The sequence below is a fragment of the Candida albicans genome, chromosome 3, assembly GCF_000182965.3.
Source record: "Candida albicans SC5314 chromosome 3, complete sequence".
Classification (NCBI taxonomy): domain Eukaryota; kingdom Fungi; phylum Ascomycota; class Pichiomycetes; order Serinales; family Debaryomycetaceae; genus Candida; species Candida albicans.
In genome coordinates, this window is record NC_032091.1 from 665,547 (window position 1) to 689,870 (window position 24,324).

Below are 24,324 nucleotides of genomic sequence, written 5' to 3' on the forward strand. Positions count from 1 at the left end.
TTATTGAACCTCTAATTGCAGCGCAACATCTATACCCTTTTAAATTTTAAGGAGCATCTCTATATTAGCATAAAAATTCTATACAAGTCTATAGTTTAAATAAATAAATGATTTCTAGTCATTGTTGTTAGCTTTGGTAGCATCTTGCAGAACAATCTCAAATATTTTTTGATTAGTGTCAAACGGATTATCAATGTAAAGATTGTGACCACCTTCACTGATTTCGTAATACTTGGCRCCCACTTTATTCTCGTTCAACAACTTTACCAATTTTTCACCAGCTTCAGAATTCATAAAATCAAATTGTCCGTACATTATATGAAATTTGAACTTTAATTTTGCAGGGTCCTCTTTCACTGCCTGGTAGAATTTGTCATACAACGGCCATTTGCTTGTTGTTGCAGTTGTTAATAAATACCTGCTGTAAATGTCACTATTAGTTCCGCTGGTGATGGAATTATAGAGATATTCAATTATAAGTGTGAGCTCTTTCTCACTACCATAAACCAAATCGTTGTTGCTGTTGAAAATTGCTTGAGCGCCACCATGTTTGTCAATAAGTTTGTTTATTTTGTACAACTTTCCCATCCACATTTTAAAGTACAATTGAGCTCCCCAAGGTCCGAGAAATGGTAACAATCTGGGTAAATGTGGGAGTTTATAATACCAACTGAGAATGTGTTTTTTGGATAGTATAGGCAACCGGCTTAAAAATTTGTAAGAAGTAGGGTCAAGTGTAGGCACCTCAATTCTATCAGAAATTGGGTCTGTATTTGTGACTGCTTGAACATGTCTTTCGATTCCAACAGGAGACAACAAAACTAAATTGTTAACATTCTCAGGGTATTTCAATGCATAACTGCCACACCAGTACCCACCAAATGAATGACCAACCAAATAATCAATACTTTCAATGTCATTGTTCAATCTCCACTTCTCGATCGCGGAGCAGTAAAAGTTTTCAAGATCTTTTAAAATTGGAGTAAAATAGGATCTATACTTTTCGAAATTTTCTGGATCTAATTGGTATCCCTCAATTAGTTTGTAATACTTCCGGTACAACTTTTTGGAGTCAGTTGGAGTTTTATCAAATAACTTCACAATGGCTGTAGCAGGGATACGCCAGTAATTTATGGTATCGTTATTCACTCTGGGATTTGATGACAAGCCAAACGTCAAATTGTCTAAGAAATGGACATGATAGTTGTAGTCAGTATCTTTGAACTTGTTGATTATTTGAAAATTCCTTGCAAAACAGCCTAAAGAAGCACCATAACCATGAATGAAAACAAGATGCTTTGTTGGTTTATCTTTGTTGTTTATAATCTTGAACCCTACCTCATTGATATAATTGCCCTTGTCGTCGATAGTTGTTTTTTTGAACTCTTTGATTATTCTCTGGTTTTCTTGCAAATGAGAGGGTAGCATAAATTCCACTAAATCTTTCTGCAAATCAGAGAGTCTATTTGGAGACAAGGACTTCCACCAGATATCAAGTCCTGCTTTCCATGGTAACTGCTTGAGCAATGACCTATTTGGCTTATAATTTTCAGGAACAACAAAATTGGTCGTGTTTCTCAAATGAATTGATCGGATGGATATCCTACTGACTGCTCCTCTTCCAAATACGCCCATAGCTAAATTTCAAAATTCAAGTGTTATGTGCCACCCTTCTTTCAAGTTATTATGTTCATACCAGCTCAATTTGCAAAATACTGTTGAATTTGCTGAAAGAGAGTCGCAGAAGAAACAATGGCTGCATGTGGGACGTGTCCGAAGTGCGAATCAATGCTGGTTTTTTTTTTCGGGACCCAAATCGTTTTGTTTACTGCCAGGAAGAAATTCATTGTGGCCAAAACTATTGCGGAAAAAGCTGTTACTGCCAATATTATCCCGCAATCACGGATATACTCCAAAAAAAAATACTTGAATATTTATCTAAAAAAATMACTATACAACAGTACTAAATCTTTTTCTTCGAACTGACAGATTCCTCCAAATATTCAATTTTTTCGATACCATCATGCACTTCATGGCCAACTAATTCTTCATCAAATGTCTCAACATCTTGCCACTCTTCAAACCAGCCTTTTTCAAATGGCCCAACTTTGACTGTTCCAGTGGGCACAGGGAAAAAGTAGCACAAAACAGAATATATTATCCAAGCAGTGAAAAATCCCATAAAAAAGTTTAGCCTGTATACCTGTGTGGCCCCAATGGGCACCTTATGGGTTTCAGTTGCGCCCACAAATCCTACAATATTTGGCAAGATACCACAGATATATGCAACATAAGCTCTCCAATTGACACCGATTTTGTTGTAACGGTATATTGAGTCTTGGTGTTTATTATCTGGATTGGTCAAGGAGTACAAGTCAATTAGCAGAATGAACCCTCTTCTAACATAGAAATAATCACATGCTACAACTCCAGCCACTGAACTTAAGAAGACAGAATATGCCGATAAGTACGTGGTAAACTTGGAAGAAGTAGAGATTAATTTCCATGGACAAATAGCAAGAGCCAAAAATGCACAAATATACCCTCCTCTTCTAATGTTCAAAAACCTTGGTAGCAAAGCTGAACAATCTGTACCGAACGATAACGAGTTGGCAGAAATGTTTGTCCCCAACTGTGCCAATGCAAAAGCAGCAGAAATGAAAAACACACCAGCACGATTCCCGGGAGTATAGTCATTTAGAAAAGTTCCCAAAACATCCAACGGAGACCAGAACGGTTTCCCATACATTGCTTCAGAAGCAGAAGTGACCAAAATACCAATAAGTGAGGTGATCGAGAAACAAATTGGAATGGATAAAGTGTACACCAAGTACTTCATTCCAAACGAAGGTTGGCTAGCAAAACGGGAGAAATCTGGAGCATTGACAATCAATGTGGCAAAGTTACCCAAGGAGTTCATAGTAGACTCAACAAATACCCATGCCAACTCAGATCCGTGTACTTTCGACTTTTGATGAACAACTGGACCAATGCCACCAGCTTTTACAATAGTCCACACTAAAAATGCAATACCAGCAATGGGAGCAACATATGCTTTGACGGTGAACAAGTGTCTAATCTTATGTGGGGGGAACCAAAGAAAAGGCAACTGGAATAACCAGAACAAAAAGATCCCCAAAAATTGAAAAGTTGTTAAATCTTTGTCGGGTATTGTGTCGTGAATACGTTGCGGCAAGTTCTTCCCAAATATAGAGTGCAACATAAGTTCAAACGTTGGACCAGCAATGGCTGTCTGAACGGAATACCAGATGCACGACATGAAAACACGATTTAACACTGGCCACAACGAACCATAGATTCCAAATGAAGATCTAGCGGCAACAGGGAAAGAGATGTGATACAAAGTACCAACCCGGGCACCAATGCTCACAAATATACCACACAAAGCATACCCCAACCACACACTAATCCATGTCTGCCACCAATTCATGCCTCCTGCCTGGATACCAGTGGCAGCAATTTGCCAAGTGTTGATGTTGAATGAATCAGCAATCCAAAAGAATACATAATTGTACCACGCCCACTCTCTTCTGGCCTCCTCTACTGGCCTTAAATCGTGATTATAAAGGAACATTTGTGCCGTTGATAGGTCGCCTTTTGGCTGGACTTCCATGGAGACAACCAACTTTTTCCAAAAAGATTTTGGTTTATTCATTTTGCGTGTCAGTTAATAGTTAATTTAGCTTCTAACAAGACATCAGAGCTAAAAGWCGAATTTCATGATCTTTATATACCAATTCCATTCCCCAGATTCTTTGTTATTTTTATTTTTCATGTAATGGCGGCTGATAAACAAGTAAAACGTTTTAATTGGAAATTGATTGCTAGATTACAGCTTATCTGCAGGATATTTAATTTAATTTAGAATTGTTGGATTGTTCTTTGATTTGCCGTATTTCTTAATCTATTGGAAGATAACGACATTGTGATAATTCATTTTCTCAATCAATTTTGTTGCTTTATGGTCAAGAACATTAATAACAGTACCAATTAAGGGACCACATTATTTTCCGGGCAGTTCTTCCAGATTAGTTTAAAAACGTCTGAGAAATTTTCCCTTTCAGTAATCTGTATAGTGTTACTTAATTCTTTTTGAACGATTTATTCCTTACATAAATTTATCAAATATCGATAATTGTGAATCCAAACCGTAATCGAGCTCGGGTTCTGAATGATTATCAGCAATGCTGATCCTATTGCATTTCATGGTGCAAGAATTGAAATCAATCAATCAAATCAATCAAATAGTGCCTGAAAATACGGATTGCCCCGAAATCTTTGTCTAAGATAAATGAAGAATCTCATTATCTCTCGGCGCGTTATATGCAGAATGTTGCAAATAGTGCAGATTCTATTTTGTCAACCATTCGAAAAGAGAACGGTGCGCCTTATATAAACTGAAAAAAAGTATTTCTATGGAAGAAATCTTCAGAAAAACTAAAATTTAAAAACACCTCCTAAATCGACAGGTTGTCGTAAATAATAAAGCATGCTGGTAATCTGACCTCCGGGATTTGAATGTATTAGGTGGTAGAATTGAGCTTTTCGCTCTTTCCTTATTTGCAATGGTTCACCAATGCGAATCAGCACATGAAATGTCACACGTTCACGTGAGTATGTCGTCACAAATGTCGCCCAGATGGACTGAATGTGCCAGTTAAATAGTATAGCTATTTCTGCTCAAAATATTACAATTTAAGTTTACTGAATCAATCAAGTTAGGTATAACGACCCTAACAAAATGGTAAGTAGCTACTGCTATATCACAAACCATGCAATTTTAAAATTACTAAAGTCGGTTTTCTTGGTAAATAGCCCTTTACAAAACAGAGCATTGTAGTGTTGCACTCACCTCTACACATGATTTGATATCCATTTCATTCTACTCCCACAAATAATGGTTACTCGGGAGTTAGAAAATGTTGCAGTTTTCAGGATTTTAGGCAATACAAATCAATGCTTGCATTGGTGTTCGTTATAGTATTTTTTTTGTTTTATTGTTCAGTCCCATATGCCATTTTTTTTTCTTCTTGCCTATGTTTTAGTCTCGTTTACTTTACTCCAATATTTTCTCTATATGTTTCCACTCTCAATTAACTATCAAGAGCTCAACCCAACACCATCCTTAGCACCATCCTCCTCATATGTCATCCCCGTTAAATTCGCCGTATAGCAGGTTCAATCAAGGCTTAAACTACAATTCCAGACTGTCAAATCAATTAGTGTATGGCGAATCATCTTCACTCAATGGGTCAGTTGATTCTAATGTACTACGGGTGAATCTGGGGAGTAATTCCAATCCCAACGATTTTATTACATACATAATACCTGATTTTGATGCTGTAACGTATTTTCAAAAAGATTTTCAAGCACTAAATGAATTTCATCTATGCGAAGAATCAGAAGCGTCTGGGTTTGAAATATACCTCGTGGAGCAGTGGATGAATGATCGTAATATTAGTTCTGTTGTCACTACTTTCACAGGTAACGAATCGTCAAAAATATCAGTCGTTAGGTTTACAATACTAAAAAAACCAGCAAAGTATTACCCTTTAAGATTTCAAGAGTATTTAAATGAATTGATACAGAATCACTCTAGAATGAAAAGAATAGAGAAAGAAAAACCCACTTATCAGCACAGTCGAACCAACAGCAACAGTGAAATGTTGACTCTATCAAAACTATCAACAACACTGATTCCAAAGAGAGAAAGCTCCAGCGACTACACCAGCGAGGTATGTTTTGTTGCAAATTTAACTTCGTTGCCATCCAATTTGAACCTTATTCCTGTACCAGGAGGGGACTCGCGTAAAGTGAGCACAGCATTTATGATAAATTCTAATTTGAAAAAATTGCAATGTACTGGTAGATCGGTTTCGATGATTACCAGTAAAATATCAGATGCATCCGATGATAAATTTCGACAAATGTACAAAATACAAAGCACCAAAGTGCCAATAGTTTTTGCAGCGAAAGAATTGGTAAATATTGTCCAAACTTGCTTATTTTATTTTGATTTATTAGACGCAAAGTATTGTAATGGGTTGCTTTGCACGAAAACTGAAGAAGCAATCACAAATTGGTGGAACTTGATTGGGTTGCCACATTTCAGTGTCAAACCGAACCCTGTTAATGGGATTTTACCGTCAAGAACGGTGGCAGCTATAGTTAGTTTGATACTTAGTGTCAGAATGAGGATACAATTAGTTGGTAGCTCTGATGTTCCAAAGGACCCATTTGATTTTGAAAACTTTATGATTGCTATTGGGCAGTTTCAAAGACAATATAAGTTAGACAAAACGAGAAAGCTAGATATGGAAACATTGAACAAGCTATTCACTGTAACAAACGCCAGGTTGTTGCCACAAAAGAACACTAATTATTTTTATTCTCAAGTATCTACAGGGTCTGATCTCGATCCCCAGAGTTTTGATATAATATCGCAATCAGGGAATCCAAAAGGTTTAGACTCTACCTCGCAGAAGAGAAGATATGGGAAAGAGCTTAAAAAGCTAACGAATGTCATGAAGTCGTCAGTTCTGGACCGTATTAACGCTGCTAGTGTTAGAGATATAGATGATATGCTGGCCCCATCCAAGGCATCATCTGGAAGGATAAGGAACAAAATTGCTAAGTTGGCAGATACAGTTAGTCCATTAGACGTGGAAACATTGGATTTAGAGTTCTTGGTGAAAAAACATTTGAATGGGAAAACGTTGATTCGCTTGTTTTATGGAACTCAAAGTAGTAATACATTTTTATCAGTGGAAAAATCATCTGATCCACAAAACAAGGGCCATCGCCACAACTTGGTAAACACTCATAATTCACATCTTGCGTTTCCAAAAAGACGAGGGAGAACAATGGTGGAAAATAGCAGCACATTGCAGTACAAATTTGAAAGTTTAAGAGACAAAATAGCCCAAACTCAAGAGTTAGTAATGATCAATGATCCTTCAAGGTACTCTCGTGGGCTAAACAGAATGAAGCTTGGGTTACAAAGCAAAAAGAACCCATTGACTGGTGGAGAAAAGAACAGTATGCTATTAACTCCTGGTGGCAATTATTACAGTTCACCGATGCAGACGGCTTCTTTAGTGGATTCATTTTTGCAAATAAGTAACGACGATGCCTCGGGTGTTGAAAGTGTATGTTCAAAACCTAATTCAATCAACAGAAGATGTGTAAACAGCGTATTTGATTTCAAGCACCCGTTAGCAAGTTTTAAACATAATTTGAATAGACGAAACTCGTTTCCATATTTGGAAAACCAGCATGAGCAAAACTTGAACACGCTAGTAATTGCAAAAAATCAATCAGGTATCAACTTTGAAGAAATAGATTTATTGAAGCGAAAGAGAAGTATTAGTTTTTCCTGTGTTGAAGATGCCGTGTTGCTGGGAAAAGTACAAGCTATTGGTTCAATGACGAAGTTTTCTCAATCATTCCTTGATAGTATCCGAGTGTTAATGAAATATGAGAGTTTGAAATCTTACTACCTTGAAGGTGAGAAGAAAGAGAAGCATGTCACGAATCAGCAATTAAATAAGCTGTATCAGTTAATGAATTTGGAATTAATAAAGATGAAAAATCTAAGAAACCAAATGGATGCACACCAGAGCAGAATTATGGAAGGAGGGATCGAAGAAGAGCTCCATTACAGTATGAAAACACTAAATACCACAATTGACCGGTTGGTTTATGAAACAAGAATTGTTGCCAAAAGAATTGACGAATTAGAACAGGATTTTAAACTATATGAAATGAAATTGAACGACGAGTGTAAATCTAAGCTAACGGAAATCATAGATAAAGTACTTCATCTGAAACAATTCAAGGAAGTGTTTACTAGCCCTGAAGAGCGAAAGCAGATTGCTTACAAGTTGACTGGTGATGAGAATTATATTAAGTTTGACGACGAAAAAGAATCCATTGGGCTTTTGAGAATGATAGTCATGTTTTTTTATGGGATTATTCTGTCAATTTTCCGTTTTTTCCACTTTAATCGTGATAACATGAATCTCGAGAGAATAAGACAAGCATGGGTTATATTGGATCCTAACAGATCAATCATTAAACACGCATACTCGTATATTGGAAGAGAGCCTTCCAAAGACAGTATTGCATCAACCGATTCTAAGTAGTTTTGTATTCCTTACATAATGAGCAAAAGCATTGGACCAACTCGGTAAATTCCTTCCGGTAGTTTTCGGACATTGCTAAATCGGGGTTTTCCTTGGCTCTGAGTTGTATTCTGAGAAGTTTCCGAGCAACATTTTTCATCCTCGCCAGCAATCCAGTCAAATTTTCATTTAGCTGAGCCAAAATAGGTAGCACAATATCATTTACAAATATATCTAGTTGCTTCTTGGTGTAAGCCGCCTCCTCTTCTTGTATCGATTCCCTGGCCTCTAGGTATTCTTTAACCGACTCGATTATTTCTTGATTTTGATCAATCAATTCAATCAACTTGGAAGAAACAAAATCCTCTCGCTGAATGTCCATAATCAAAGATAATCTTTCTTCTTCCAATTTGCGTATAATTGACATTTCATCATTGTCATTAGCATTGTTATTGGACTCGGTTAAAACGTCAGCCTCTTTTGATAGTTGTTCGTATTGGTCTTTCGATACTAGATTTTTTGATAAGCTTTGAAGTTTCGTTATATATTCTTCCGAGTCACTCACATTCTGACTAAGTGACAGTACCAATGTTGAGATTGCCAGCAAGTCATCATATGAGTTGTCCATCGTAGTGTGTTTGAAGAACTGATTCGATGTTTGTAAACACTCGTATCCATGTGGAAAAGTGTGTGTAAAGCTTACCAATTTTTCTGCTTCAATTATTGTTGTTTTTTTTTTTTTTCAACTGCACGAATAAATATGAACACGTCCTTTTTTTTTTGTTGGCTAGTAGTACACATTTGTCCAGCAACTGGAACTTTTGACAGCATAAATTACAGGCTAACTAGCACCTTCCTTCAATTTGAATATAGACAAAATAAATATTACAACATGGTGACAATTGGGAATGCACATGACGATTTGATTCATGATGCAGTATTAGATTATTATGGAAAGCGATTAGCTACTTGTTCTTCTGACAAAACCATCAAAATATTTGATCTTGACGGCACGGATAATTATAAATTGATTACTACATTAACAGGGCACGAAGGACCAGTTTGGCAAGTATCCTGGGCACATCCTAAATTTGGGTCAATATTGGCTTCGTGCTCGTATGATGGGAAGGCATTAATTTGGAAGGAGCAACCAGAAACTCAACAGTGGTCAATAATTGCCGAACATACTGTTCATCAAGCAAGTGTCAATTCTGTGTCATGGGCTCCTCATGAACTAGGGGCTGTTTTATTATGTACTTCATCCGATGGAAAGGTCTCAGTGGTGGATTTCAACGATGATGGTACTACTTCACATGTCATATTTGATGCACATGCAATTGGTGCCAATTCAGCTACTTGGGCCCCAGTATCAACCTCATCAAAGGATTCGGCAGCATTAAAGCAGCAACGTAGAATAGTCAGTTGTGGGTCTGACAATTTAGCCAAAATCTGGAAGTATGATGCTGCTAACAATACCTATGTCGAAGAAGCCAAATTGGAAGGTCATACTGATTGGGTAAGGGACGTAGCTTGGTCACCATCTAACTTGATCAGATCTTACATTGCTACTGCATCACAAGATCGCACTGTGTTGATTTGGACACAGGACAGAGATGGCAAATGGCAAAAACAATTATTAACAGAAGAAAAGTTTCCTGACGTCTGCTGGAGATGCTCCTGGTCATTATCAGGAAACATTTTGGCAGTGTCCGGTGGTGACAATAAGGTGAGTTTGTGGAAGGAGAACTTACAAGGAAAATGGGAGTCAGCCGGTGAAGTTGATCAGTAAACACTTTTCGTTATCTTCTTGTATTGTGTACTTGAAAGGAATAGAAGAGAATAATCTAGGATTACTCTTGATGATATATTTATACAGGAAAATTAAGAGTATAATTAAGACAGATCTAAAATGTATATTATAATTGATTAATTACTTCCTCTATGATTCTTTGAACGTCTTTTGAAGCTTCATCTGCAGCCTCCAAAACCTCAGCATGGCTAGCCATACCTTCATCTAAAGCCGGAGGATTTTCATCGAAAGCACTTGGCGGTTTGTCTCCTACACCAGCATTCGTGATTAGTGATAATGCAAGCACCCTTAACCCTGAATGGCGGGCAACAATTACTTCTGGAACAGTTGACATTCCTACTGCATCTCCACCCATTGTTTTAATCATTCTCACTTCAGCTCTACTTTCAAAAGTGGGTCCAGCAGCAAAGAAATATGTACCCTCATAAATGTTTCTAGTAATACCCAATTTATCTCTGGCGGTAGTTAAAAATAATTTCCGCAATTCATAGTCATACGCATCAGAAAGAGGCTGGAATCTAGGTCCGAATTCACTCAAATTTGGTCCTCTCAATGGATGGTATCCAGCCAACCCTGGGAAATTAATGTGATCTTCAATAACCATCAAATCACCGGGTTTAAACTTTGGGTTAATGCCACCAGCAGCATTGGTGACAACAACACTAGAAATTCCTAACAATTGGGCCACTCTAACGGGAAAAGTAGTTTCTTGGAAACTGTACCCTTCGTAGAAATGTAAACGGCCAACCATGCACATCACTGGTACTTTCTTTTTACCAATTAGCCCAAACACTAATTTTCCTGCATGACCAGGGACTGTGGATATCTTGAATCCTGGTATTTTCGAGTATGGGATTTCAAGTTTAGGTTCTGCTTGTAAAACATCAGCAATACCTCCCAAGCCCGACCCACATATTATCATGACTCTTGGCTGGGTCAATTCTGGAAATTGATCAATTTTGTGCTTTATTGTATCAGAAGCATGGTTAAGTTGTTTAATATATTCTTCTGGAGGGATATTTTCGGCCATTATTTTATGTTTGATTGAAAGAAAGAGTGAACAAGGAGAAGTGTGAAACAAGAAACTCCATGAAACACCGCGCACTTTTTAAACTTACTTTGGGAAGATTTCCCATCTATATTCTGTAACGACAAATACCAAGAATGACTATAGTGTAGAAGGACAGCAAAAAAATTTTAGAGAACTAAAGGTTGTAGGTTAAACCGATAGGCAAAACTACTGCAAAACGTGGCATCTTGGTGAGAATTCGCCATCAAGCTACTGATGGATGCAATTATTTAGTGTCTTGTGACTATGCTTTCAAAGCATTTTTCATTGCTAATACAGTTTATGCTATAAATATTCTAAAATAGGTTTTGACAAAGATACTGCCGACTTGTATCACTATGTACACGTATAAATAAATTAATAACTTCAATTTACTGGCCACCAATCGGGAATACCAACTTTAACGCCGATGAATTGAGTTCCGCCTTCAAATGAAGGTAGTTCGAGTTTATAAATTTGGCACTTTTCCACATCAGAAACTGCAAGCATCACCAATCCAAGGTTATCCTTTACTGAAACTATTTTCCCAAGTGATGTTTTTCTCTTCCTTACAACCTTAGAAGAGCCAAATGGTGATGATGCAAAGGGACTTTCATTAGTGGGTGGTTGTTGCTGTTGTGGCTCAGAGTCGTCGAGTGGTGTAATTTCCAATTTCCCTAATGATGAATTTGGAATATTACTCAAGTTTTCTACCACTGGGTCCAGCATGTTCAAATCAATGGGATGATCTTGTAAATAGCTGATATTATACTCTGTTAGTTGGAAAAATTGTACGGGGAATATTCTTTTTCTGATAACACCATTATTAAATGTACGAATAGTCAATTCTTGGCCAACATAGCATCCTTTGTCCAACGACAAACCATTGGTATAATCAAGATTACACTCAAATGGCAATAAAGAACTGCCCTTTGATGCATCCTGAATCTCAAATAACCCATTTTGAAATCGTCTTTGAACAACACCACTCTCGTTAATAGTAGGTGTGTCAAATTCCTGGCTAAATGATTCAGAAAAAAGTGACTCTACCGGGATCACATCCTGTTGACCGTCATTGTCATTATTAGTGGATATTGGCTTATTCGAGATAAACTTTATACCAAAGTTTGGAATTCTGTTATCAACGGCAAATCCCAAAATATTCTTAGCTATTTGTTGATTGAAGAAAACGTTGTCCTTGATGAAAGAGTTCGCATTCTGTAAAGCAGTTGTTGGATCAAGACTTTTAAAGTATTTGAATTGAATATTTTCCAACCATGCATCAAATGTGGCAGTGTCATCATAATAGTAATATGAATAAAGTTTTTTATCGGGAACTATATCGACTTTAGCACTAAGTTTATGTAACTTTAGTATCATCATCAATTGTTGCAGTATCAGTGTATCCACTTCTAATAAATATCCCGGCTCATTCATACTCTCTTGGAAAACCCAATCCACGTTATGGAAAGGGTCTGGATATAAAAAGCAATCTGTTACTACTCGACCCTTTGAATTCAAAATCATTGAATTGATCCCGTCTCTGCTAATATTTATGTTATAATCGGGGTCGTAAATATCTTCATGCATCAATCCATAGTTTTTGGAAACGTCAATAATCTCTGAAAGATTTGAATGTCTATTTTCAGATTCACTTATAGTGTGTTGTTTTTTCTTCACCACGTTTGGAAGTAACCTAGAAGTTACTAGTCCATTTAAAAACTTGGTTGCATCGGGGCCACGGATTTTGATAATACTCTTAGATAGCTCGGCCAAGCCAACATTGGGAAATCTCATATTGGGGTAGTTTTCTATAGAATATGTATTATAAATAACAAATCATGTTCCGATTTGTCAGCAATTTCGTTAGTGATAATCTGGAGAATTTTTAATACTAACAAAAAAAAAACAATATCCCACCAATAGGAAAAAAAAAAAATGAGGACTGATAATTGGAAGAGTTTCGTTTATATATTATTTCATGGACATCTTTTTCAAGCCAATAGGCTCTCTTTCAGTTGAGGTTATAATGTTGATTGTGACAATATAGTTAATAAATTGTCCAATCCTGTGGTGCATTGAGAGTGTTAAAGTCCACTATTGTATTTAGTATGAATCTATATATGATAATCCTCCATCCAAACAAACTCATCAAAATTCTGTAATCTTTAATTGAAACTATGTACCTCTAACAACAACGATTACTATTTTGTAAACTCCTCTAGCAATTTATCCTCGTAAAAGTAGTGCATAAATTTAACTGGTTTGGCCTGATTTGGTCTGTCAACATGCAACACGGGCACATCATAGCAGTATTTGTCAAATGCTTCTTGGTTCTTAGGGTCCATAATATCTATGGTTGTCAATTTGATAGGCATATTTTTAAGTTTGGGGGATTTCAATGCATCATATAATATGAATTTGGCATTCGAACATAGCATGCAATTGTCTTTGGTGAAAAATGTCAATTGTACTTGGGAATTGATGGTGCTGTATGAAAAAAACCTTTTCCGTATAGATGCACAATTTGTATGTCTCTTAATTGTATGAATCATTCTATTTCCAGTGGTGCGAGGTAAATGATTAAAAGTTTAAGTAACGAAGTTGTACAATTTTGGATAGTTGTCAATATTTAATTACGTCTTTAGCACAATTGTTTCGTAGTATGGGAAAGCTTAAAATACAAGAATGAAAGTTCGAATAGTTCTGAAAAATTCTGAATTGGTGCGTCTCTCTTTTATTTTTTGTCTGGCACATAATTGCCTAGTAAATGCAACCCTATCACACAATCACATAATGAAAAGGTTATAGGGGTTTTCGACTATAATAATTTGTATGATGCCATCACCTAATTTGACTGACTGATATTATCATAGACTTCTTCCAAATAAAAAAAAAAAGAATACAGTTCAAATTTTGTCTTGATCATTCCTAGACCTGGTAACAGCGACATAAAAAGAGACAAATTAGATTCCAAAGTATCGTCAAACAATCTGTTGTTAATGACAATTTTTAAACTCTAACAGAGAATGGTGCTTACTTTTGTTGTTGTTATGGGGCTTTTTGCTCTACAGAGTAGATTGGTTTTTGAATATTAAGTTTATTTTGTTTATCTTTATATCAACAAAGTTTTACATTTGCATGTTGTTGTTCTTTGCTTATTCATGTCAACGCCTTTTATCCATTTATGGTAATTATAATAATATGCCATCAAAGTAAACTAGGGGATGCAGCAACAAAGCTAAATGATAATTTTTTTATTTTTTGGTTCCGCTATCCGTCAAATTAATTTACAGTCAAAAGCCAAGTCTGCAAAAAAAAAAAAATTAACAATAGATACCACAGTAATAGCCTTTATCCAATATCCGTTTCTTGCTGATCATAAATATCACTCAATTTCTTGTTCTAAAACTTTTCTGTATTAAAATTTCATTATTTTTTTTTTTTCTTAAAATTTCACAATAATTGTTGAACAAATAAAATGTCATATCCTACTATACCATGGCCCACATTTGCTGACTTGAAGCAAATGCTTCACGGATTTTGGGCATCTAAACCAACCTACACTGAGTCTCAGTATCCAGATTTACAGGACAAGGTTGTTATTGTGACTGGAGGTAATACTGGACTTGGTTATGAGACAGTTAAATCTTTAGCCGGATCTACCAAGGCTAGAATTTACGTGTTCTCCAGAAATAAAGAGAAGACACTCGCTGCAATCAAACAAATACAATTAGAAATTGCTGAAGAATATAATGTTAGTAACAGTGACATTCGTTTTATTCAAGTGGACTTGAGTGATTTGACAACCATCAAACCAGCTGTCGAAGAGTTTTTGAAGCAGGAGCAGAGAATAGATATTATTATTCATAATGCTGGTATCATGGGGCCACCAGTTGGATCTAAATCCAAGCAAGGCTATGAATTACAATGGGGTACTAATGTTGTTGGCCCACATTTATTGCAAAGGTTATTGGATCCATTGTTCATCAAAACAAGTGAAACTAATCCTCCTGGGTTCAGCAGAATTGTTTGGGTATCATCTACAGCTCACTTGTTTGCACCTCAAGGCGGAGTCTTTTGGGATAATGTTAATTATGAGAATTTGAAACTTAGTCAAACTCAAGTGAGAACCACCCTTTATGCACAAAGCAAAGCTGGTAATTTGATTCAAGCAAGAACTTGGTCCAGAAAACACAATTATCCCAATGTTATCAGCTCGTCGCTTTGTCCTGGTTATTTATACACCGACTTGATACGTAATTTGAACAGTTTTGAACAGTGCTTTGTCAAACGCTTGATTTACCCAAGAAGATATGGAGCTTATACCGAATTATATGCGGCATTCTCTCCAGACGTCAAAGATGGTGCACATACCATTGGGTTTGGTGTTCCATCTCATGCAAGAACAGACTTGACTAGTGAAGCCGTAGGTGACAAAACATGGGCTTATCTTGATAAAGAAACCGATGCTTATTTGTAGTCACATAGATTTTTTCAAATACAATTTATTTTTAGTTTAACTTGTTCTATAATATTATAGTGCATAGAAGTAACAGACAAAAAAATTTTTTAGTCCGAAACCAGTAGAAATGTGAAATAGGAAATCAAAAAACTGCAAAAAATAAAGCCCAACGCGGGGCTCGAACCCGCAACCTTTTGATGACTTTGGAAATAATTCTAAGAGTCAAATGCTCTACCGATTGAGCTAGCCAGGCTGTTATTGGTTTTGTTGTGCGTATTATGATGTCATACCTTATGCATACTAATCCGTATTGTCATAATCTAACTTAGATTTTTTTTGGGACAAAAGTGCAACTGCGAACATTTTAATCGAATGAACATATTGTTTCTATAATCTATAAAGTATTATAACTATGCAACTTTTTCCATTTCTTTACAGGTAAGCCATCACTCAACTGTACCTCCTCAGACACTAATTCATAACCCCCTAGCCATGGTAATAACCTAAATTTGATGTACCAGAATCCTATACAAGCAAGAATACAGATTATTGCAACTACCCCATAATTTGGCCAGTTCTCTAACCCTTTTGGATTAGGACTCTTACTAGACACAAATGGACCAATTAACAAGTATAAACTGATAAGGAAAACAGCTATTGTGCCAACAACACCTGCTTTAATAGGTGAATGTAATTCTGGGTACCGTTTGCGAATTATAAATATTCCAATTGCTATTAATGCAATAGCCAACTGTTGTGGATAACCTTCCAAGGATACCATGTAGCTATAGATATCGCCTCCTGGGAATAACACAATGACTGTGGTGGTTATGGCCACACTTAATAACAAAGTCCTCAAAGGTGCACCATAGGGCCAATTGGATGACATGAATCTTGAAAATGGCAAATAACCTTCACGAAACACTTCTTGATCGACTCGAGAAATAGTGTAAATAACGACAAAAATATTCCCACCTGCAGACAATGATACAGCTAGTGTCAACAATTTCTTCCCTAAAAATTGCCCAAAAATTTTGGTAAACAATATTGATCCTGCAAGGGTACTCCCATTAGCAAGTTCATCGCTTGGTATCACTATTAAATATGCCAAATTAGCAATAAAATATGTGACTGCCATAATGGTCAATGATACTGGACCAGCGATCTTTAGTGTACGCACTGGATCTTTAATTTCATTGGCAACAGTATGAACTGAGTTCCAACCAGAAAACGCAAATGATGCTTTAATTATTGCTGATGCAAAAGTCAGTACACTAGCGCTTGATCTGACTTCGAAAACTCTATCCCATTCAAGTTGATTTTCAATTCCAGTGATTGACTGAGGAAATGCTGTCACATAAATTCCAGCAACCACAATGACAACCACTAAAACTAATTTCAAACCACCCAACACATTCTGGATTCGCACCCCATGGCTCACACTAACACCATGGAGAATTGCGGCAAAATATAAAAAGATCAATCCAGTGAATCTTGTTTTGAAATCAGATGGTTCCAAGCCTAATGCATGTATCAAATATTCACCAAACACTAACACATTGGATATGGTGAACCCAAACATAACTGAGTAAACCAGAAATGCTACTGTGGCTAATAGTTTTGGTCGAGGGTATATAAATTCAAGAAACACTTTGGCACCACCACTTCTGGGAACCAACGACCCCATTTCCAAAAACACGTAAAGTCCACCAAAGGATGCTATTGCGGCAATGACCCATGCCGCAAAAAATAGTGCTACTGATTGACCACAATCTTGATATATCCCACTAGTGATACTGAATATCCCACTGCCTAATATACGACTAACAAATAAAATAACTGTTGAAAACAAGCCTAAATGTCGACCCTGTGGTAGATCTTCCAAGTCTTGTAAATATGATATTCTACCGTTCAATTCAACGGAAGGTCTTAAATATGGGTTACTTGTATCAGACGATGTATCATTACCAGCTTTTATCAAATCATCGTCATCCACTAAAACATCTGGTATTTTTGTATACTCTGATTTATCCAAAGGTTGCATTTCTATTGTATCCAGAGATGACGGGAGGCTGCTATTGTTGTTGTCGTTTTTGCTTTCGTTTTCGTTTTCGCTGTTGAATTCTAAAGCTGTTAGTCTATTGGATGAAGAAGGTTGAGGGCTATTATCCTTGTTTTGTAAATCTGAATTAAATTCAAGATCAAACGATGAGGGAGCCATTTATAATTATACTGTGGATGTATTTTTTTTTCCAGGTTTTTTCTTTTAATAGATATGGGTCAGTTGATAGGAGCTTCCACCACTAACCACACTAATTGAAATTTGCTACTTACTGATAACAAATGACGTTTTTTGTTGTTGTTGTTTTTGTTGTGTGTCCCTCATTTTGGGGCAAATTGTAAATTGTGGTGGCTCACGCGAGAATACGAAATCCATCTGCAATTTGTAATCAGTTTTCTGTCCATGACTAAAAAATACGTAACCATATAAATAGAACTCGATATACTGAGATCATCTCCTCTTCACCACGTTACCAATAGTTGCTAATGAAAACAATTTGAATTGTATTTGCTAGACTAGAGTTATATTCAGATTTGACATGAAGAGAGTCTGGACTAATAAACAATGCCTGGTCAAAAGGGACTTCTGAGAATCTTTGGGGTTTTGACGATTCAGATTAAGTCAGGACATTAAAATGAAGAAACAAAGAAAACCTTTCACTAAACCAAGAAATTTTTGATCAAAAACTAACTGGTTGTTACTACATTCAATAAATTACAGAGTCAATCACCTGTATTGGTAAATAACAAAATCAATATCAGTGTCTAGGAACTAGAATCTCTTAGATCTTATCAAGGAGTTTGTGGAATTTTGACACTCCCATCGAAAGCACGTGCACGTGAGTTACCGGTTTGTCCAATTTCCGAAAAGAACAACAACAAAAAAAATTGATCCGGTTTAGCCGGCCGTAAAATGCAGATTTTATAGCCGTATGAACAAAGAAAAATAAATCACTCACACCCTCCATCAATCCAAAGTAATTATAGTTTTAACAGCTAATGTTCCTTTAAAATTGTAATAGCTTTGTCAGGGCAAACCAAAGAAATAGAAATTAACGTTTACAGCCTTGTATCGTCAAATTCTTATTTAACTTTACTCAAGATTTATTCTACACAAACGTTTTGGTTGGCTTAAAGTCGAATGGAGACCCATTCCTTAATCAAACTATCGTAAGTTGTACCTTGTTCTGTATTAAAACGTTGATATCAGATCATTTGAAGAAGAAAGCAAGAGAATATTGTAAGTTAACCTATTATGGCAATTTTAAGTTTGTAATCTTTTGTGAAAAATAAAATTTCAATTACGATAACTTTACTAAAATAATACATCAAAGAAGAATTTCTTATATCCTTTGTACAATTAGTTTTGCTTCTATTTTTTTTCTCTCTCTTTTTTTTTGTGTTTATATTAGGATTAGAATATGAATTTAATTAGATACATATGTAAACACATTCAGTATCATACTATAGGTGTATAAATCTTGTAGATAGTCTAGTAAATTTATGTGGTAGTCAAACTTCTTGGTGTTTTTTTTTTTTTTTTCGTTATAACCGTAAGAGTATTGGAGTAATTGGGTTGAGTTGGCGATATCAAACGGAACTAAAGGAGAAAAAAAAAGAAAAACAATGAAAGAAAACGACTTGAATATCCCGATTACGTGGGAAAGCAAACCAGAGTAAAGCAAAAGCAAAAGCAAAAGCAAAAAAAAACCAAAGGAAAATATCCATCGGAAATGATACAAAGACATCAAAACCAATTTTATCCTTAAGAGAAAACTGCGGGAAAAAAAAACAATAAACAAATTTCTTCTTTCATTTTCTTTATTTCTATATTTATTTTTAATAGTTTGTTTAACACACATTTGCTTGTTTCTATACCTTTGCTTTTTATTTTTTTTAATAAATTTTTTGGAGTTTGTTTTGGTAATATCAAATAACAAGTGACAACTCTCCAGTTAGCTCCTATTATTTGCATCGACCAAATCTAGAAGATCTTACTAGAACATCGAAAGTTGGAGTGACCATTTGCTATGTCAGAGTCCAAAGATCAATCAACAGACTCAACCGGTTCACCTGGTCTCCAATCACGTGGGGAGCCTCAACCGCCAAGTTTTAAAGAAAAGATACATCGATTTTTCTTTTTGAAAGGATTGGCAGATCGGCCACCATATTTACAGGAAATTTATGACAATACCCCTAGAACTGTTTTTTACAATTATGATTTGCCAGATTATATGATAGATTCACAGGGTCGTCCCATCACTCAGTACCCTCGTAATAAAATTAGAACCACTAAATATACCCCAATCACCTTCCTTCCGAAGAATTTGCTTTTACAATTCACAAACGTAGCAAACAGTTATTTTCTTTTGATTGTTATTTTGGGGGCATTTCAAATCTTTGGTGTTCCCTCTCCAGGTTTAGCAGCAGTTCCCTTGATAGTTATTGTATGTATTACAGCTATCAAAGATGCCGTTGAAGATTATAGTCGTGCAGCCAGTGACGCTGAGTTGAACAATTCTCCAATACATTTGTTGACTGGGGTTCACAATCCTAATGTATTGGTCGACCAGGTAGGACCTTGGAGAAGATTCAAAAAGGCTTGTTCTCGAGGAACAGCTCGTGTATTCAAATTTATCAAAAAATGTTGCATTTTCATTTGTGGAAGTAAACGAGTCAAACAGGAATATGCTAGAGAACAAGTTCAAGAAGACAATTTGGCACTACATAGAGTATCGACTGTTGTTTCCGATTATACTTATCGGTCACAGGAACCACGATACAGTGTTAGCTCTCCACGAAGATCTATGAACACTAATCGAAGATCAATTCAATCTTCTCATCATAGACCCACTGTTGCATTGCCCAACTCATTATTGAATCCCATTTTGAAGAAAGAAAATGCTCAAAACCCAAGTTCCATTCGAGCTAATTTCAAGAACAGATGCTGGAAAGATGTGAACATTGGTGACATAATTAGAATCAGAGCCAACGAAGAAGTTCCCGCAGATGTTATTATTATTTCAACATCAGACCTGGAAGGGAACTGTTACATTGAAACCAAGAATTTAGATGGGGAATCTAACTTGAAAACTCGTACAGCATTAAAGTGTGGAGGCAATAATAATTTGAAACATTCTGATGATTTGAGTGATACCAAGTTTTGGGTCGAATGTGACGCACCAAATGCAAATTTATACTCTTTTAAAGGTACAATTCATTACGAAAATTTTGACTCTAAGGGCAATTTAGTCAATGAAGATGAAAAAGAGGCCATCACTCCAGAAAATGTCTTGTTAAGAGGATGTACATTAAGAAATACAAAATGGGTCATTGGGTTCTGTATATATACAGGGCCAGAAACCAAAATCATGCTCAATTCTGGGATCACACCAACAAAGACATCTCGTATCTCTCGTGAATTGAACTTGTCTGTTATAATTAATTTTATTTTGTTATTTGTTTTATGTTTTGTCTCTGGTTTGATTAATGGGTTATTTTATCGGAATGAAAACAATTCAAGAGTGTTTTTCGATTTCCATCCCTATGGGAAAACTCCAGCCATTAATGGTGTTATTGCATTCTGGGTAGCATTGATTATTTACCAGTCTTTGGTGCCCATTTCATTGTATATTTCCATCGAAATCATCAAAACTATCCAAGCTTATTTTATATATGCCGACGTTAAAATGTACTATGATAGATTGGATTTCCCTTGTATTGCAAAGGCATGGAATATATCTGATGATTTGGGTCAAATTGAATACGTTTTCAGTGACAAAACAGGAACTTTAACACAAAATGTGATGGAGTTTAGAAAGTGCACAATCAACGGGAAGTCATACGGATTAGCTTATACAGAAGCACAACAAGGCTTGGATAAACGTGCAGGCATTGATGTAATTGAAAATGCCAATAAATGGAAGAATAAAATTGCTGCAGATAAAGAAGTAATGATGGATGATTTGACAAAATATTCCAATAATGATCAATTACGTGAAGAAAATATTACCTTTGTGTCGAGCCAGTATGTAAGGGACACGTTTTTAGGGGACTCGGGAGATGATCAAAAGCAAGCAAATGAAAGATTCATGTTTGCTTTGGCATTGTGCCACACAGTTATGACCGAAGAAAGTGAAAGTGATTCTACATTACGTGATTTCAAAGCCGAGTCGCCCGACGAAGCAGCCTTAGTTTCTGTTGCCAGAGATATGGGTATCGTTTTCAAAAAGCGATTGAGAAGCTCCTTGCTTTTAGAAATATATGGAGAAGAACAAGAATTCCACTTGCTTGATATTATTCCTTTTACATCAGCAAGGAAAAGAATGTCTTGTGTTATAAAGACTCCAGACAATAAGATCATTTTATACACCAAAGGTGCTGATTCTGTTATTTTCCAAAGGCTCAATCCTCGAGAGAATCCGAATGAGCTTGTGAGCAAAACTGCGCTTTACCTTGAAGATTACGCCAACGAAGGTTTGCGTACATTATGTATTGCATCCAAAGTATTGGATCCACAAGTTTATGACAATTGGAACAAACGTTACAGAGAAGCCAGCTCGTCAATCTCTGATGATCGAGAAGTCCTAATGGGTCAACTAGAAGAGGAGATTGAGCAAGATTTGGTATTATTAGGCGGTACAGCTATCGAGGACAGATTACAACACGGTGTTCCTCAATCGATATCTATTTTGAGTGAAGCTGGTATTAAATTGTGGGTTTTGACAGGGGATAGAGTTGAAACCGCTATTAATATTGGGTTCTCGTGTAACTTGTTAGAAAATGACATGAAATTATTGGTTGTGCGACCCGAATCAAACGACACTCAAGATTGTGAACAAATTGACGACTTGATTACCAAGTACCTACAAGAAGAGTTCCACATTGACGCCAGCTCTCCAAGTTTAGTTGCAGATGCTATAAAACAGGCTAGAAAAGACCATTCAATCCCACAAGCAAAAGTTGCATTGGTTATTGATGGAGCTGCTTTGTCATTGATTTTCCAAGATTTGAAAGACTGTCCTAATGATACCATAAGGGTATTGCAGGATAAGTTTTTGTTGTTGGGAAAACAATGTCGATCAGTACTTTGTTGCCGTGTCTCCCCTTCACAAAAGGCCCAAGTTGTAAAATTGGTGAGGACTGGGTTGCAAGTAATGACATTGGCTATTGGTGATGGTGCCAACGATGTTGCCATGATACAAGCCGCCAATGTCGGTGTTGGGATTGCTGGTGAAGAAGGGAGACAAGCTGTTATGTCCTCAGATTACGCTATAGGGCAATTTAGATTCTTAACACGTTTACTTTTGGTTCATGGAAGATGGTCTTATAAAAGATTGGCCGAAATGATTCCTTGTTTTTTCTACAAAAACGTTGTCTTTACATTAACATGCTTTTGGTATGGTATTTACAACAATTTTGATGGGTCGTACCTTTATGAATACACTTATTTAATGTTTTATAACTTGGCGTTTACTTCCTTGCCAGTTATTGTTTTGGCTGTGTTTGACCAAGATGTTTCTGATACCATTTCCTTGTTGGTTCCTCAGTTGTACACTAGTGGTATTTTGGGTAAAGATTGGTCGCAATATAAATTTGTATGGTACATGTTTGATGGTCTTTACCAGTCGGTAATCTCATTTTTCTTTCCCTATTTATTGTTTTACCTTGCATTTCAAAACCCTCAGGGAATGACAATTGACCATAGGTTTTATATGGGTGTTGTTGCTGCATGTATTGCTGTTACTGCATGTGACATCTATGTCTTGATGCAACAGTACCGTTGGGATTGGTTATCGGTATTGATCGACTGTATTTCCATATTGTTGGTTTACTTCTGGACTGGGGTATGGAGTGTCAATGCTACTTATTCAGGCGAGTTTTACCGTGCTGGTGCACAAACTTTGGGTACTTTAGGTGTTTGGTGTTGTATTTTCATTGGTGTTATTGGATGTTTACTTCCTCGATTCACTTTTGATTTCTTCACCCTGAACTTCAAGCCAGCAGACGTGGATATCATCAGAGAAAGAGTGAGACAGGGTGCGTATGATGACTATCCACTAGGATATGATCCAACTGATGCTGAAGATGTCGAGAGACATAGATTGTTAACGGAAATCATTAATAAGGATCCCCAATTGTTTGAAAAGATGGAAAACGAATACAAAGAAGAAGAACATGATAAAGAAACACCATTGGAAAGAACTTTCAAGTCTATAAAGAGACGTACTACCATACTGAGGTCTAAAAAGGGAACTGCGCAGAGATTAAGAAGAGATACAATTAATGATCAATTCCAGAAACATATTCCTCTTGATGAATTACGACAACAGATGATCAAGGAAGGTGAATACACATCTGCACGATACTCCTTAGACAGAATAAACACAACTCACGAGATTCCAGGAGTAACACAAGCTGACACATTATTAAAGTACCATACAAGGAATAGTGTAGCTTTGAATCCTTAACCTACTTTATGTGGTAATTGGGTTTCAGTTTATTGTATCATTGCATTTGATTTCGGTTTTACATTTTTCGTTTTTTTTTTTTTTTTTTTTAATTTTTAATTTGTTTAAGATGCTGTTTAACGCATTGTTTTGATTTCTTTACGTTGCATAGGTTTTTTATTATTATTATTATTATTATTATTATTTTGTATATTTATTAGTTTTATTTAATATATTTGTTTTATTTAACAATTAGTTTGTAGTCTTGTCATTGCCATTATTGTTTGTATTTCTAGAAATCTGCAATTCCTGAACAAGAGAAAAAATAAAAACAGAGCGACCATAAA

At 36.1% G+C, this 24,324-nt stretch overlaps 11 protein-coding genes and 1 non-coding gene across 12 annotated transcripts; 4 read left to right on the top strand and 8 right to left on the bottom strand. All coding sequences in view use genetic code 12, as the record gives it.

The window, feature by feature from the left end:
* Nucleotides 1-114: 114 nt before the first annotated feature.
* On the bottom strand, nt 115-1,635 carry CAALFM_C303130CA (uncharacterized protein; the record flags this gene model as incomplete). Its single annotated transcript, XM_714914.2, has 1 exon — nt 115-1,635. One exon carries the CDS (start codon nt 1,633-1,635, stop codon nt 115-117), a length of 1,521 nt encoding a protein of 506 aa, XP_720007.2.
* Nucleotides 1,636-1,963: 328 nt separating this feature from the next.
* DAL4 (allantoin permease) lies at nt 1,964-3,676 on the bottom strand (the record flags this gene model as incomplete). The annotated part of the gene is made up of 1 exon (XM_714915.2): nt 1,964-3,676. One exon carries the CDS (start codon nt 3,674-3,676, stop codon nt 1,964-1,966), a length of 1,713 nt encoding a protein of 570 aa, XP_720008.2.
* Nucleotides 3,677-5,165: 1,489 nt separating this feature from the next.
* On the top strand, nt 5,166-8,165 carry CAALFM_C303150WA (uncharacterized protein; the record flags this gene model as incomplete). The annotated part of the gene is made up of 1 exon (XM_714916.2): nt 5,166-8,165. The coding sequence occupies one exon, from the start codon at nt 5,166-5,168 to the stop codon at nt 8,163-8,165; it is 3,000 nt and encodes a 999-aa protein (XP_720009.2).
* On the bottom strand, nt 8,158-8,772 carry CAALFM_C303160CA (uncharacterized protein; the record flags this gene model as incomplete). The annotated part of the gene is made up of 1 exon (XM_714917.1): nt 8,158-8,772. The coding sequence occupies one exon, from the start codon at nt 8,770-8,772 to the stop codon at nt 8,158-8,160; it is 615 nt and encodes a 204-aa protein (XP_720010.1).
* Nucleotides 8,773-9,036: 264 nt separating this feature from the next.
* On the top strand, nt 9,037-9,933 carry SEC13 (GTPase-activating protein; the record flags this gene model as incomplete). Its single annotated transcript, XM_714918.2, has 1 exon — nt 9,037-9,933. The coding sequence occupies one exon, from the start codon at nt 9,037-9,039 to the stop codon at nt 9,931-9,933; it is 897 nt and encodes a 298-aa protein (XP_720011.2).
* Nucleotides 9,934-10,060: 127 nt separating this feature from the next.
* PNP1 (purine-nucleoside phosphorylase) lies at nt 10,061-10,984 on the bottom strand (the record flags this gene model as incomplete). The annotated part of the gene is made up of 1 exon (XM_714919.2): nt 10,061-10,984. The coding sequence occupies one exon, from the start codon at nt 10,982-10,984 to the stop codon at nt 10,061-10,063; it is 924 nt and encodes a 307-aa protein (XP_720012.2).
* A 405-nt stretch (nt 10,985-11,389) lies between these two features.
* CAALFM_C303190CA (uncharacterized protein) lies at nt 11,390-12,799 on the bottom strand (the record flags this gene model as incomplete). Its single annotated transcript, XM_714920.2, has 1 exon — nt 11,390-12,799. One exon carries the CDS (start codon nt 12,797-12,799, stop codon nt 11,390-11,392), a length of 1,410 nt encoding a protein of 469 aa, XP_720013.2.
* Nucleotides 12,800-13,206: 407 nt separating this feature from the next.
* On the bottom strand, nt 13,207-13,443 carry CAALFM_C303200CA (uncharacterized protein; the record flags this gene model as incomplete). The annotated part of the gene is made up of 1 exon (XM_714921.2): nt 13,207-13,443. The coding sequence occupies one exon, from the start codon at nt 13,441-13,443 to the stop codon at nt 13,207-13,209; it is 237 nt and encodes a 78-aa protein (XP_720014.2).
* A 1,040-nt stretch (nt 13,444-14,483) lies between these two features.
* CAALFM_C303210WA (uncharacterized protein) lies at nt 14,484-15,485 on the top strand (the record flags this gene model as incomplete). Its single annotated transcript, XM_714922.1, has 1 exon — nt 14,484-15,485. One exon carries the CDS (start codon nt 14,484-14,486, stop codon nt 15,483-15,485), a length of 1,002 nt encoding a protein of 333 aa, XP_720015.1.
* Nucleotides 15,486-15,630: 145 nt separating this feature from the next.
* On the bottom strand, nt 15,631-15,720 carry tK(CUU)1. The gene is given in 2 exon segments: nt 15,631-15,666; nt 15,684-15,720. It is a non-coding gene; the product is annotated as a tRNA-Lys (tRNA).
* Nucleotides 15,721-15,861: 141 nt separating this feature from the next.
* CAALFM_C303230CA (uncharacterized protein) lies at nt 15,862-17,511 on the bottom strand (the record flags this gene model as incomplete). Its single annotated transcript, XM_714923.2, has 1 exon — nt 15,862-17,511. The coding sequence occupies one exon, from the start codon at nt 17,509-17,511 to the stop codon at nt 15,862-15,864; it is 1,650 nt and encodes a 549-aa protein (XP_720016.2).
* Nucleotides 17,512-19,558: 2,047 nt separating this feature from the next.
* On the top strand, nt 19,559-23,998 carry CAALFM_C303250WA (uncharacterized protein; the record flags this gene model as incomplete). The annotated part of the gene is made up of 1 exon (XM_714925.2): nt 19,559-23,998. The coding sequence occupies one exon, from the start codon at nt 19,559-19,561 to the stop codon at nt 23,996-23,998; it is 4,440 nt and encodes a 1,479-aa protein (XP_720018.2).
* Nucleotides 23,999-24,324: the final 326 nt, after the last annotated feature.